The 14,837-nt window shown below is 48.3% G+C and overlaps 2 protein-coding genes across 4 annotated transcripts in view; one reads left to right on the top strand and one right to left on the bottom strand.

The window, feature by feature from the left end:
• Positions 1 to 14,837, bottom strand: part of LOC138164975 (sterol carrier protein 2) — a 465,527-nt gene that overhangs the window by 274,191 nt on the left and 176,499 nt on the right. The gene's annotated exons all lie outside the window — the stretch shown is intronic.
• Positions 8,206 to 14,785, top strand: LOC138164973 (cytochrome c oxidase assembly factor 7-like). Of its 2 annotated transcripts, XM_069092986.1 has the most exons (4): positions 8,206 to 8,360; positions 10,765 to 10,905; positions 13,554 to 14,003; positions 14,559 to 14,785. In XM_069092986.1, the coding sequence occupies exons 1-3, from the start codon at positions 8,255 to 8,257 to the stop codon at positions 14,000 to 14,002; spliced, it is 696 nt and encodes a 231-aa protein (XP_068949087.1). In that variant the 5' UTR covers positions 8,206 to 8,254; the 3' UTR covers position 14,003; positions 14,559 to 14,785. The 2 variants fall into 2 exon arrangements, with proteins under 2 accessions (XP_068949087.1, XP_068949086.1); XM_069092985.1 differs by having other exon boundaries at positions 8,207 to 8,360; positions 13,554 to 14,785.

Here is a 14,837-nt window from a genome sequence, read left to right on the forward strand (position 1 = left end):
AGAGACAGAGAGAGAGAGACAGAGACAGAGAGAGAGACAGAGAGAGAGAGAGACAGAGAGACAGAGAGAGACAGAGACAGAGAGAGACACAGAGGGAGAGAAATCATCCTCATGTTGCTAGTTAATAGGCACTAAACATTTGTTTACAGCATTGTCCTATCAGCATTCTGCCACAGTTTTGTTGAAACTGAAGACTTCTACCACTGTGGAAAAGTTTGAGAACCACTGATCTGGTCCATCCCTTTCATTCCTAGGTGAGGAAATAGAAGCCCAGAGAGGTCGAGTGATTTGCCCAGAGTCACACAGCTTGTTAGTGGCAAGACTAGAAGGAAAACCAAGGCCTGATCCAGCAGACTTCTCATCCGTCATGTGCAGTGGCCAGAGGGCTGGCCCTGGAGTCACAAGAGTCTGGGCCTGAAGCCTTCCTCAGATACCGTGTGACTGGACAAGCCGTTTGATTTTTCTAAGCCTCACTTTCCTTTTCCATAAAAGAGATAACATTCTACATGTGTATCGCCAATGCGATATGAGTGGCTGCTGTGAATATGTGTGTGCATGCGTGTGTATGTATATATACACATATTTTAGGATCGAATCACATAGTATAATAAGCACTCTTTCCTTAAAACTAAATTTTGAGCCAAGAAACTAAAGCATAATATTCACAATCCATTCAAATAGACACAAAAGTAACTTGCCCTTTCACCCCAATAAGTATGGCCACAAGGCCTGAAACAAAACATATCATTCAGTTATAATATAACATATCACACCCCCCACCTCATACATTCTTTGGGGAGTGAGCAGGCAGCTTTGTCCAAAATGCTGCTTATACAATCGGGGGCCCCAGGGGTAGCAGAGAACACAACACCCTCCATCCCAGGTCACAGTAGGTTACAATCCCCTCAATCACAAGTATCCAAGTCCTGAAAGCCCTCTTCTCCCCAAGCTGCCGTTGCAGGCTCCCTGACCCCCCTCCCTTCCCACATCTCCCTCCCCCCCACTCTCAGGTGCACACATGCTCTAAGGACCCAGAGTCCACATTGCTCCAGCCTCCGCCACAAGACCTGGGGGGCGGCTGGGCAACAAAGCCAATAGGGTGGGCTCTCTGGGATTGTGGCACTTCCCCCATCCCACCATAGACAACTCCACCCCCAGGTCCCAACCTATCCCAAGGGGATGGAACAGTAAAGCACGCTCACTGCTCCTGCCTGGCTGCAAAGTTTTCATCTTGACTGGGGCTGAGTCTCAAGCTCCAGGATTCCTCCTCCTGCAGGCCCAGGGGCTAACAGCTCCCTGCTCCTGCCAGGGTCCAGACGCAGGCAGCTCCATGTCTTACCTTGTGGGGAAGAGGCTGCTCCATTCCAAGCTCTCCCTCCGGCCTGGGTCCAGGTTCAGCAGGCTCCAGGCATCCCTGGCCCCCCCCCCCCCCCCGGGGGGTAAAGGCCCTAGAGCTGTGTTGTGCCCCGAGCCCCGGCCCCCCCCCCCTCCCCACTTCTGTCTCTGGCTCACATTGCCCTAACTCCAGGGCAGCTTGTCCTCCCCCAGCCTCACATGGGGAGGGGCTGCTGTGGCCTGGGCTCTGGGCACAACACAGCTCTAGGGCCTTTACCCCTCCAGCACAGTCTGGACAGGGTTACTCCACTCAAGCCCTGGCCCTGATCCTGGCCATGGCCTTGGCTCTGAGAAGCTCAAAAGAAACCTTCTCTGGCTCCTCTTTTATCTCTATAGTTAACTTTAACCAAACCACAACACAGGCTCCCAGAGCTGCAAAAAATAACGCAATAACTGGGACAACTATCTCAGTCCCACTAAACCCCATACTTCCTTTAGTGTACACCAATCCCATCCTCATCGCCTTTGGTTTGGTTAATGTGATAACACAATAACACACAGGGGCACTGGAGTTTTCAGACTCCAGCAGACACCTTCAGAGGCATTAAGTAATCTTACTTTATTTTATCTCGTTTTCTCACAAGGGCTGTTGAGCACCAATTCCTACAGCATTCCCTAATCACCCTTCTCCAAGGGGCTCTTGAGAAGGAGGGGGGCAACTCTCCTACATCTCGATGGGGTCAATTGAGACTGGCACACCTTGTGCCTTTCCCTAGATCTCCTCAAGCCTCAGTGGGGGCCAGCTGAGGCAAACCCAGATTCTCCCCAAGCCTTGATGGGGGCCAGTCAAGGCACACACAGCATGCCAGCTTGTGCATTCAACCCTAGGGGTTCCCCCTTTACTAACATCATCCACTTATTCATGGAAAAGGTCATCACTGTGCTATAAGAAATGAGGAGCAGACGGCCTTCATAATAACCTGGAGAGACTTATACAAACTGATGCTGAGCGAGAAGAGCAGAACCAGGAGAAATCTGTACACAATCACAGACACAACGTATGTGTGACGACTAACTTCCATAGACTGGGCTCCTCTCAGCCATGTAAGGTTATGAGGGAACTCAAGAGAGGTCCACATCCAGAGAAAGAGCTGCAGAGTCTGAACGCAGACTGAAACAAACTACCTGCTCTCTTTCTTTTTCTGGTTTTGTTTTGTTTCCTCTTTCCCCCTGATCATTCCGTCAGTTAGAATCCTTCTGTACAACCTGACTAATGATTAAGGTGAAGACATTTGTAGAGCCTATATTCGAGTGCATGCTGCCATGATGGGGGGGGAGGGGAGAGAGGGGGAAAAATTCGAAACTCAAGGGACTTTGGAACTGAATGTTGTAAAATAAAAGTAAATGAACAAAAAAAAAGAGAAAAGGTCATCACCCTGAAAGTGAAGAAAATATATCACCAAGAGCACCAACATCTGGATTCACATTCACAGCTGGGGAGGTTCCCTTAATAACGGTTACCCAGAGAAATCAAAAAGGTCTCCGGGAAAGCATCCTTCCCATGAGTGGGCCCCAAGGCAAAGTATCAATTTCCCAGAATATATACTGATAGGCTCAGAGACGGAAGGCACCAAAGCCTATTGGGACTCAGTACCTGATTGGTTCTGAGAAAAAAGGTGAGAAAACCTAGGTGACCCAGCACCTAATTGCCTCTATGTGACAGCACAGGATGTGTTATAGTTGTGTACTGGGCCAGAGTCTGAAGGAGTAAGGCACCTGGGAACAAGAGACTGTTACGGTCACGGATCCTGGCAACTGAAATAGTTGGTAGAAATACCAACAAAAATCCCGCCTTGCTTACACTTACAACATGATAAACTCCGATGGTTTCCTCTATTACATAAAGTCTTCTGTTTAGCTTTTAAAGCCTTTCACAATCTGGGCCCTTCCTATATTTCTGGTCTCCTTAAACCTTCCTGCCCTCCATACGCTCTGTAGTCTAGCCATACTGGCCTCCACACGATACTTCACCTCCTGCCTGAGTGCCTTTAAATGGCTGTCCCTGATGCCTCCTCTCTGCTGTTCAGAATTTCTGGCTTCCTTTGAGTTCCGGTCAAGGCCACCTTCTTTAGGAAGTGCCCTCGTCTGAGGTAACCTTGCATTTACTCTGTAGGTATCTTGTAAATACCAAGTTATGCACATGCTGTTTCTTCCAAGCTCCCATGTTTGGCTTTTTCTTTGTATTTATTCCTAGAGTTTAGAACAAGACCCACTTAGTCGCCTCTTGGTGATTAATGCGCTAATTCATTAGCCCGTAGCTCACTGGTTTGATCAAATGAGCTGTTTGCAGACTTCCGAGAACTCTGTCACTACAATTATTCTCACCTGGAGAGCACCGAGCTGAGATGCCACTCAGGTCTTGTCTTCCCGGTGATCCTGTAGCAGGAATTATTACCCCCATTTGAGAGATGAAGAAACACAGGCAGAGATGGAAGCAGTGGTGAGGCCAGAAGGCTAAGCAGAATCCCAGAGTCTCTGAGCTGCAGGGGGCCTCAGCCCAGGCCACTAACCAAAGGGATCCTCCATGTGACAGGGCTGATATTGGTTGGGCAGCCTCTGTTTGGTGGCTTCCACCTCCTAAGGCTGCCCACTCCACGTTGGGACGGCCTCTTTCCAGCACTGTTCTTGGTTCTGCCCTCCGGGGCTGAGCAGAGGAAGGCTGATCCCTCATATTCCCAAGTCTTCTCTTCTCTGGGTGCATCATCTCTGTGGCCTTCGACTTCTCCTCACAAGGCGAAGGCGAGGCCCTTCATCCTGGTTGCCCTGCTCTGTGCACTCCCCAGTTTCTCAAAGCCCTGGATTTGGAAGTTGCTAACCCTTTAAACCATGGCAGCTGATGAGATTTCCAAGGTGAATGTAGACAGAAATAAGAGAGAGAAACCCAACAGAGAGCCTTGAGGAAAAGAAGCAGATGATGAGTCAGAAAAGGAGACCGAGAAGGAAGAAAAGCAGGCAGCAAAGCCCTGAGAGGAGTTACTAGAAGGGGAGGATTCACATTGTCAGAAGGCAATGAGGATGAGGAGCAGCTGAGTGGTACCGTGGATGCAGTGAGTGCCTGACTCATCTTCGTAAGTTCAAATTCAGCCTCAGAGACTTACCAGCTGTGTGACCCTGGGCAAGTCATTTCACCCTGTTTGCCTCAGTTTCCTCATCTGCAAAATGAGCTGGAAAAGGAAATGGGAAACCCCTCCAGGATCTCTGCCAAGAAAACCCCAAATGGGGTCACGGAGAGTCAGACATGACTGAATGACAATGAGAATGAAGAGTGAGAAGAGGGGAAGAGAGAGACTGGGGCTGGTTTACAGCAGCTAACTCAAGCCCTATGCTCAGCACTTACTGAGCATCTACAATATGCAAGCCAGCTTTACTAGGTGTTCCTGGGAGAGGAGATTAAACAAAAATGGAAATAATGCCCACTCTGCTGTTTACAAGGGGCTTTTCTTGTAACAATCCTAGATTGGGGGATCAGAGATTTAAATAGGAGAATCTTATATTTGAGACAATTAATTAAATTAAGACTTATTTTACTTTTGTTTTGCTTTCTGGAGGGGGGAAGGCAGGGCAATTAGGGTTAAGTGACTTGCCCAAGGTCACACGGGCTAGTAAGTGTTAAGTGTCTTAGACCGGATTTGAACACAGGTCTTCCTGACTCCAGGGCTCAGTGTTCTATTCACTGCGCCACCTAGCCGCCCCAATTTAAGATTTAAATAAGAACCTTAGCAGTCATCCTGTTCAAAGCCCTCATTTTATGAAGGAAGAAAGTGCGAATTAAAAAAAAAAAAAGTGAGGCCCCAGAGGGTAAGTGATTTGACCAATATCACATAGGTAGTAAGTGGCCAAGTGGGAATTTGAACCCAGGTCCTCTGACTACAAATACAGTGCTCTTTCCAGAAACCAAGGCTAGAGAAGAGAGGTGACTTACCCCTAGTTACATGCTGAGTGAGGAATGGAGTCAAAACCTAACTCAGGGTTTTCTGAGGACTAGGCTGTTGTCCCTTCTACCAGACCACACTGCTTCTCTACAGATGTTGTGAAAATGGCCTTTGAGGACCTTCAAAGATGCAGCTTTTCAGAGATGAAAAAGAGGAGGCTGTTGGGAGAATGGCAGAACAGCTGAAGTTTGTATGACATTCTATGGGTCCCAGAATCACAGTTTGACAGTTGGAAGGACTTCAGCAGGCAGGTATCTAGTCAAACTCATACCCAGAAGGAATATCTCTCTATGACATCCCAGACAAGCTCACCACCTCCTCAGGTGGTCTAAATGGTGTTTTGGATAATAAGTGTTTATTAAAGATATATTATAGGTTAGTTGGGGAAGATAAGGTGGCATAATGGATAGAATGCCAGGCCTGGATTGAGGAAGATTCATCTTCCAGAGTGCAAATTCAGTCTCACTTACTAGCTGTGTGACCCTGGGCAATTCACCTAACCCTGTTTGTCTCAGTTTCCTCATCTGTAAATGAGTTGGGAGAAGAAAATGGCAAACCACTCCAATCTCCCTGCCAAGAAAATCCCAAAAGGGGTCACAAAGAGTCAGACGTGATTGAAAGATGATTAACCAACAACAAGTAGTCTAGATAAGCACCGGGGACACAAAAATGAGGCAGTCCCAGCCCTCAAGGAATTTATACTCTATCGAGGGAGCTATGGACATATACAAGTAGGTACAAAATATGTCAGTGGGATGACTTATCCACATTCCCTTCCCTTCTTTTTCTCCATTCCTTCCCAAACCCCAAAGGGAAGTTGGTGGGAAGAGTGGCCTAGATGTAACTGGGCATCATTATCCTTCCTTGTCGACTTGACCATAGAGACAATTCTAGTCTAACGCCTACATTTCACAGATGAGGAAATTGAGGCCCTTGGAGTGGTTTGACCTGTTCATGTGAGTGGCAGATTTGGGATTGGGACACAGGTTTCTTGACTCCACTTACTGCACCCCTAAGGCAGCCTGATCCATCAGGGTGTGGTAGATCTGGGCAAGTAAGAGAGTCCATGAAACCCTAGAAGTCTCCTCAGAGCCTGTGGCCTCCTCACCCTGGAACATCCTTCCACCCCTGGTCCTCCTCCCACTGGTGAGTGCCCCCCAGGACCTCCATTTTGAGGAAGTGTCCAGGACAGCCATTCTTTCCACTCTCAGTTCTGTTTCTGATTCTCGAGACTTCTCCAAGATGTCTCTGTACAGTAGAGAACCTTCCCTTCCCTTTTCCCCCATTAGAATGTAAGCTCCTTGAGTGCAGATGGGACTGTTTCTTTGCTCATATTTGTATCCCCGTTTCTTAGCACAGCACCTTGCATGCAGTAAGCTCTTATGTGCTTTTTGACTTGACTTGGTTACTCCCATTTCCTTCACTACCTTTACTCAGCTGTGCAGACAGTATGAGAGCTGACTGACCCAATTACTCACACACTTTTTGGGATTAGTATCCCACCCACCACAGTCACTCTTCCAAACCTCTTCATCCCTTTTCAAATCATCCAGGTCTTCCCTTCCCCATCCTCAGTTGATGATTTTGCCTCCTGTTTTACTGACCAAATTGAGGCCATTGGACAGTTTCCTTTCCTCTTTTCCCTCATTCTTCTCCTATCTCTCAGATGCCCTCTGCCACTAGATACCGTCACTCCTGTCTCACATGAAGAGGTGCCCCTTCTTCTTGCCAAGCAAACCCCTCAACATGCTGAAGTGATCTCCTTCCATCCCACCTTTTCCAGCAGATTGTCCCCTCTGTCATCCCCACCCTCTCATTTGCCTTCAACGTCTCTGGGCTGTTCCTCTATTGCCTACAAAAATGGCCACGTCTCCCCATCCTCAAAAAAATCCTCATTTAATCTATCCCTCCCTTTAGATCATCCCGTATCTCTTTTCTCTAAGCTTCTTGAGAAGGCTGTCTGTAATAGCTGCCTTCACCTTCTTTCCCTCTCTCTGTCCTTAGGCTTCTGACCTTATTCATCCTGAACTACTCTCTCCAAAATGACCAAGCACTGTTACCACCCTAGCTCGGACCCTCATCACCCGGACTATTGGAGTGGCCTCCCGGCTTCCTTCAAGCCCCAGCTAACAGTAGCCTTTCCCTGCTCCCCGCATGGCCAGTGTCTTCCCTCCACCAATTATCCCCAGTTAATACTGTATACACTTGGTGTGTGCGTGTGGTCTCCCCCATTAGGCGATGAGCTCCTGGACCCTGCGGCCCACGCCCCACGTCTTTCCTTTCTCTGTCTCCCCAGTGCTTAGTAAGGAACACAGCGGGCGCCCGCTTCCAGCTCCAGATCTAGGTTCTTCCTTTCTCCGTCCTTCCCCCCACCCCCAGGCCATTAGGTCTCTAGTCAATATATGGGCTTGGATCCCAGCTCACTCACCCATGTACCTTGGCCGACTCCTTTCCCCCATTCAGTGTCAAGTTTCCTACACCATAAAGCAAGAAGTTAAACTGGGCAATACGTGCTGCCCCTTCGACTTGTAAACAGCAGCGGACAGAGCTGGACTTGGAGTCGGGAGGACCGAGTTCTACTCCTGGCTCCGGCAGGACCCTGGGCAAGTCATTTTCCTCTCTGTGCCTCAGTTTCCTTACCTGTAAAACTGGAAGAGCACCGACCTCCCAGGGTCGGGTACATACATACACGTAAAGTGCTCGGCGAGCAATAGAAAGGTGGATTACCTGCCCGGAGCAGATGCGCGCAGCTCTGGGTCTGCGGGGAGGCAGGTGCTGAGAGTGCTTGACCCCGCCTCCCCGCCGGCCCCGCCTCCCCGCCGGCGCGCGCAGACGCAATAGGTGCACGTCTTCAGTCCGGGTCAGGTGGTTTTGGTGGCGCGCACGCTGGTTGGCTAGGGGGTGGCGCATGCGTGACGGCGGCAGTCATGGCCGGTCTGGTGGACTTTGAGGATGAGGAGCAGGTGGCCTCTTTCCTGGAGAACATGAAGGTGGAGTGTCACTACCAGTGCTACAAGGAGAAGGACCCGGATGGTGAGTAGGGCGCGGGCTGTGGAGCGGGAGGAGAGGCCGGGCCCGAGGCGACCTCCAGACCCGGCGTCCCCGTCCTCCTTCCCGGTCCCCAGCCGCCCAGTCTTTGATCCTAACGCCCCTGCGCCCGCGCCCCCGCCCCCTCCCCCGCCGCCGCACGGGCCCCTCCCTGCTCAGCGAGTCCTGCCGCACCTCCTTCCTGACCCCAGGATTAAATCCTAATTATAGCCCCGCCCGCGTTAGCCGCGGGCTTTAGGGCCACTCCCAGGAGGTGCAATTATTAGGCACCTGCTCCTGGCCCTCCGGGAGCGCGCAGTCCTGCGGAGGCGAGGTTTGGGTCGCCTCGTCCCCGCCATCCCCGGACGGGATAAGTGGGGGAGAAAGCCCTGCGAGCGAGACCTCCTCTAGCTGGGAACTGAAGGAAGGCCGGCGTTCCAGGCAGGGGGCACAGCCCGGGAAAACGTGCGGAGTTGGGAGACGGCTGGAGCGGGTGGAGGATGACTGACGGGGCGGCGTGTTCGGTCTGGGAGCCGCCGGAATGCTGTGTGGTGTGGGCCGACGTTCTGTTTCCCTAACTCTAGGGCAGCCCCCATTCACTGCCCGAGCTGAGCCTCCCCCCCCCCCCCCCCCCTTGTTGACACTGTGATTCTTTGTATCCACAGTACTTAATACTTAGGAGAGACAGAAAAGCCCTTGTGGAGTTCATGAAGACCATACGGGAAAGAATTCCTTCTCTATTTCTGTGGAGTTAATGTAAATTAAGACCCCCCCCCTTCCCTTCTGAGGTTATCCCCATCCACTCTGTCTCTCTCCCTGTACTTTCTCCGCTCCTCTGCCTCCTAAAATCCCTTGTTAACCCTGACAATACCAAAGAGGTTAAGCACCAGCTGTTAGCCCTGACCAGGGAGCCACGGTTTCTCTTCATTGTTGGTGCTTCTTCCCTTCTCCTCACAGAGACATCTTTCTACGTAGATGGTTTTTCACCCCCGTACAATGTCAGCTTCTTGAGGATCGGGACCATTCTGGGGGAGGTGGTTTTTCTGTTTTGTTTTTTGTCCCGAGCCCTTACAGCTCTTTGGATTCTCCCTACATCTGCTCCCGAAAGTCTTCAGTTTTCTCAGTGTGTCCGAGCCAAGAACATGTGTTTCTTAGTCTGATTACCTGGTGCTGTAGTTGAGATGGAAATTTCATTCTAGAGAACCCTGGTTATTTGGGTTACTGTTACATAGTCTCATTTTCTTAGTACTAATAAAGGCGGACTAGATTTTGGGTTTAGAAATCATAGTGGTTCACTTTTCTTTAGTCTGTTAAGGTTTAGAAAGTGTTTTTCTCACAAGCACCCTATGAGGTAAGTCAGATATGGTCACCTCCATTGTACAGAGAGAAATAGAGACTCCAGGAGGTGAAGGTGGTAGAGCTTCTCAGGGTGGAGCCGCGGTGCCAGCCCACCCTTGTTCCTCTCGTGAGTGTCATGTTCTTTCTGCCACGAGGTTCTGGTCGTTCCTGGGAAATGTGTGTCGAGTAGTGGAATGGAGCCTGAACCCCGGGGTGGTGAGAATCGCTTGTCTTTTTAATCTGGATTTTTGTGATTTAAAAAAATAGCATAGCAGGAAGTAGTTTTCCTAAATTTGACTTCTGCTGGTTGTGATCAGCACCATGTTAGTGGAGGGGTGCGTAGAGGAATAGGATACAGGGGTAGAGGTGTCGCCCCCTTTACCCTCTGACTTTCTACCCAGTACCTCGTGGTTGGTCTAGGCAAGGAGGGACAGATGGATCACTAGAGATTCAAGAGCCCTCAAAGACAGGGATGGCTGGTGTGCTGGAAGAGAACTGGGGGAGGGGTTCCACAAGCATCAACCCTGGGCAAGGCATCTAACGTCTCAGGACCCCAGTGCCCTTGTTGGTAAAATGCAGACCTTCTTTAAAGTCTCTCTCAGTTTTAAAATTCAGTGTCTCTATAAACCATTTGGAGACTTTGGTGTTGGGAGTTATAACTTTTCTGAGTGGAGTATTGGATGTGAAGTCAGGAACACCAGAGCTGGATTTCTGTTTCTGATGATGACAAGTTGTATGATCCTGGGCAAGACACTTAATCTCTCTTGCCCTCAGTTTCCTTATCTGTAAAGTGGGAATAAGTAATAACACCTCTACCTCATTGGGCTGTTGTGAGGATCAAAGGAGATAACATCGAAACCCTTAGCTTAGCAAACTTTTAGGGGCTCTGTTAGTGCTGGCTCTTAAGCTATTTCTGTTGTTAACTTAAAAATCAAAGGACTGTCCTGGGAAACTGAATGGATGTGAATGAATTAGGTCTTGGCTTTCTTGGTACATGTCTAGGCCACCAGCACTGCCTCCCTCAAGGCCAGCCCAGGCACTGAAGACTGATGCTCTCTGGTTTCTGCCCTAGGTTGCTACAGGCTGGTAGATTTTCTAGAAGGGATCCAGAAGAACTTTGACGAGGCAGCCAAGGTATTGAAATTCAATTGTGAAGACTACCACCACAGCGATAGCTGCTACAAACTGGGAGCATATTATGCAACAGGGAAAGGTAAAAAGAAGGGCCCTGACCCTACATTGTTTCTCTTATCCTGTACATATGTCTTGTCTCCAGCCTGGACTGTAAGTTCTGCAGCGACTCAAACTGGTTCTTAGTGCTCTGGGTCACTTTTTGCTGTGTCCAGGATGGTGCCCTTTACTGAGGTTGTCAGTAACTCTACCTTAAACTCAGCATGTCAAAAACTGAATTTACTGTCGCTGTCCCCACATCTGCCCTTGTTATCCTTGACTCTTCATTATCTCTCAGCTCCCCAAATCCAAGCTGTTGACAACCTGTCAATCTCACTTCTGCAGCTTCTCTCCAAACACCCCCTTCCCTTCTCTGACACTGCCACCCTCATCCCCGGATTATTGCAGTAGTTGCTAGTGGGTTTCCCTGTCTCAAGTCTCACTCCTCTCCAGCTCATCCTCCATTCAGCCAACAGAGTGTTTTTCTTTTTCTTTGTTTGCTTTCTGGAGGGCATTTGGGGTTAAGTGACTTGCCCAAGGTCACAGGGCTAGTTTTTGTGTTAAGTGTCTGAGGCCGGATCTGAACTCTGGTCCTCCTGACTCCAGGGCTCTATTCACTGTGACACCTAGCCGCCCCCAGAGTGATTTTCTTAAAACTCAGGACTGACTGTATCCTCTCTACTCGGAAAACTCCAGTAGCTCCATCCACCAACTCCAGGATCAAATACCAAATCCTCTGTTGTGCATTCAAAGCCTTTTGCCACCTGACCCCCTCCTGTTCTTCCATTCTTCTTATATCTCACTCTCCCTTGCCCCCTCCCCAAGTACTCTGCTTCAGCGACACTGGCCTGCTGGCTGCAACCTCAGCAAGGCACTCCACCTCTCAGCCCTGGGCATTTTCACTGGTTGTCCCCAGGCCTGGAGTGCTCTCTCTTCATTTACACCTGCTGATCTCTCTGGCTTTCTTCAAGTCCCAGCTTAAATCTCCCCTCCACAGGAAGCCTTTCCCAGCACATCTTAATCCTAGCGCTTTCTCCCTAATAATTATTCCTATCTGTTACCCTGTATGTAGCTTGTTTGTGCCTATGTGTCTGCCTGTTATTGCCCCCATTAGATTGTGAGCCAAGGCAGGGACTGGCTTTTGCCTCTTTTTGTATCAGTAGTGCTTAGTTTGCCTGGTGCATGGTGCTTAATAAATATTTATTGATTGTGTATGTTCTTGTGTATTTGCATCTACTATGTATCATCAGAAATAATTTATACTTATTTATATTCACATATGTTACTTTTATGGCTTGGTAATATTCTATTACGGTAACAGCTCGTTCAATCATTCTTCTATAGATCATTTCTAGTTTTTTTGGCTATTTGACATAATGATTTTTTAGGTAGTTTTTTTCTTTTAAATAACATCCTTAGGCTTGGCTCTGACTTACAGTCTGTGTGACCTCACCTGCTGGCGCCTCCTGTGCCTTCCTCATCTTTTAGATGAAGTGTTGGCCTCGGAAGTCCCTTACAGCTTTCTTGATCAAGTGCTACTATGATTCCTGCTCTCAGATTGGGTTTTGATCATTACATAATGTTGTGCATTTCTAAAGAAGTGTAAGTCCACTATTTACATGAGGGTGTTTAGTCCTTGTGATTGGCACCAGGCACCAGGATTTATTTGTCTTTATGTTTGGTTTTTAGTAGTTGGTAGGATGCTTTCCCCTTCCAGAGACTAGTGAGGTCTTCAATCTCTTTTTTCTGGGTAATTAATAATCAGTTTATTAATTAAGCTAGCAAATAATCAATATATTGAGAGTTAGTGGTCTCTCTCTGTAACCAAAGACAAAACCCTGGAGATCCTGAATGCTTAAATACCTTTGGAAAAGGCGGTGCCTCTGACAGGTGAAAATCAACCAAAATTGGTTAGCAATTAATGAGTGGGTGGGCTTTATCTAATGAGAAGGTGGACTAAAAGTCTTCAGCTCCTCCTGCTGGGAACTGACATGATCATGAGACTCAGCTGCCTCCATCTGTCTAGACATAGGAATCCATCTTCACCCAGGGGTCTTCATTCTCTTCAATTAGAAAATATTTATGGGTGCCCTTTTCTAACATCTCTGTCATTCCCAGTGATCTCTCTGAACCCTGTCTTGGCGGTATCATTCCCTGGGTGGAGGGAACAGCAAAAAACCAGGATATTGTCTGTGTCTGAAAATGACTGTCACCTCATCTCTGGGCAGAATCCACAGTCTCCTTGCTGTGCGGTTGGCAGCTTGCTTCACAATCACTCAGCCCTCTGAGTTAGGCTAGGTCAAAGATGTGATCAGAATTCTGGACTCACATTGTTGTTTGCCTTGATCTTTTTGTGGACTCTGGTTCCTATTTCACTCTGTGTCACTTAATATATTTCCATAATTCTCTGAGTTCTCAGCACTTCTGTCCTCTTCAGCCCCCCTCCCCACTTCCCTAGTTGGGCTTGTCTGGTTCAGCCAGACTTGTAATTATATGTAACAGAATTATTTTTCCAGTCCTCATCCTAGGTGTTATGGCCCAGCCACATTACGAGAAAGATGCTTCATGGGCTAAAAACTAAACTCATTCTGTAATTGACTGTTTTCTTCCAAGTGTTGCCAGCAGGGTTTTGCTCCAAGTATTAAAGTTCTGACCTGACGTGGATTTCTTTTTTCCTTTCTTTGTCCATAGGAGGATTAACCCAAAACTTGAAAAATGCCTATGACTGTTTTTTAAAGGCTTGTGAGAAACCTGGGAAGAAGTCAGTAAATGCTTGTCACAATGTTGGACTGCTGACCCAAGACGGGCGCATCAGTAACAACAAGCCTGACCTGGCTCATGCCCGAGACTACTATACAAGGGCCTGTGATGGCAGCTATGCTCCTAGCTGCTTCAATCTCAGTACCATGTACCTTCGAGGATCCCCGAGTGTCCCCAAGGACATGGGCCTGGCCTTGAAATACTCTCTGAAAGCCTGTGACCTGGGTCACATCTGGGCCTGTGCAAATGCCAGCCGCATGTATAAACTGGGTGATGGGGTCCCTAAGGATGATGCTAAGGCTGAGGCCCTCAAGAACAGGGCCCAGCAACTCCACAAAGAACAGAAAGAAAGCATCCAGCCTGTGACGTTTGGGGTGTGAGGTGATCAGCCTGTTTCTTCCCTCCTTTGGAAACATACAGATTCTTTCCCAGGGATGCACTCTTGGTGATGAAATGTGGGGTCAAGAAAAGCCTATGGCGTGTTGTCCTCTGGTATTACTTGTACCAGGTGCTGTAGTCTGTGTGGCCTGTAAGATACTTATTTTGTTTAAAATGTCTAAATCAATATATGTGCCCTAGAGGCTGGGTTCTACCCAGCTCCCCCAAAGTGGAGGGAGCCATGGAGAGGTGGGGGGGGAGGGAGAAGGGACCAGAGGGACCCAGGGAATCATGGAGGCATCTCACAAAGTGCTTGTTGGGGCACATGTATGCACATAAAGGGTGTGTGTGTGTGTGTGTTTTTCTTTGTGTGAACTTGAAAATCATAAGGTGTTCACTGTCCCCTGAGAGTGAGCCTTTGTGCCCATCCATTTTCTGATGTCTGTCAATCAGTGCAGCTGTAATAATTTTCACCTCCTAGAATGATTTTTGTGGAAAATAGTAATGATGTTCAGAAATAATATGCATTCTAAGGAGTTACCTGTCATTGTCCTGCAGGTTTGAGAATAAGGACAAAAGATGTCCTGGCCCACACTTCTCTGAAGACCTCACACTGGCCGACATTAAGTGAAACTAACGTTCCAAAGTGCCCATTTGCCTTAAATGTCCACACCCTGGATTATTGGGTGTGTAGAGAAATCCATTAAATATTCTAAAGTAAAAGATTGTAATGTTTGAACTGAGCCTTTGAAATTGCATTATGAATAAATTAATTTAATTTATTATTGAGTTATTATTTAACGAGGTTGTAGGTGGGAATTAAGGGGAGAAGCATTT

Source organism: Petaurus breviceps, unplaced genomic scaffold (assembly GCF_028583685.1).
Source record: "Petaurus breviceps papuanus isolate PSGF00001 unplaced genomic scaffold, PetGlider_PUasm1.0 207, whole genome shotgun sequence".
Classification (NCBI taxonomy): Eukaryota; Metazoa; Chordata; class Mammalia; order Diprotodontia; family Petauridae; genus Petaurus; species Petaurus breviceps.

Excerpts from the sequence above, each read along its gene's own strand:
- LOC138164973 (XM_069092986.1), top strand. The coding sequence starts at position 8,255 with ATGGCCGGTCTGGTGGACTTTGAGGATGAGGAGCAGGTGGCCTCTTTC. Across the intron at positions 8,361-10,764 it reads CAAGGAGAAGGACCCGGATG|GTTGCTACAGGCTGGTAGAT; the intron begins GTGAGTAGGGCG and ends TTTCTGCCCTAG. Across the intron at positions 10,906-13,553 it reads ATATTATGCAACAGGGAAAG|GAGGATTAACCCAAAACTTG; the intron begins GTAAAAAGAAGG and ends CTTTGTCCATAG.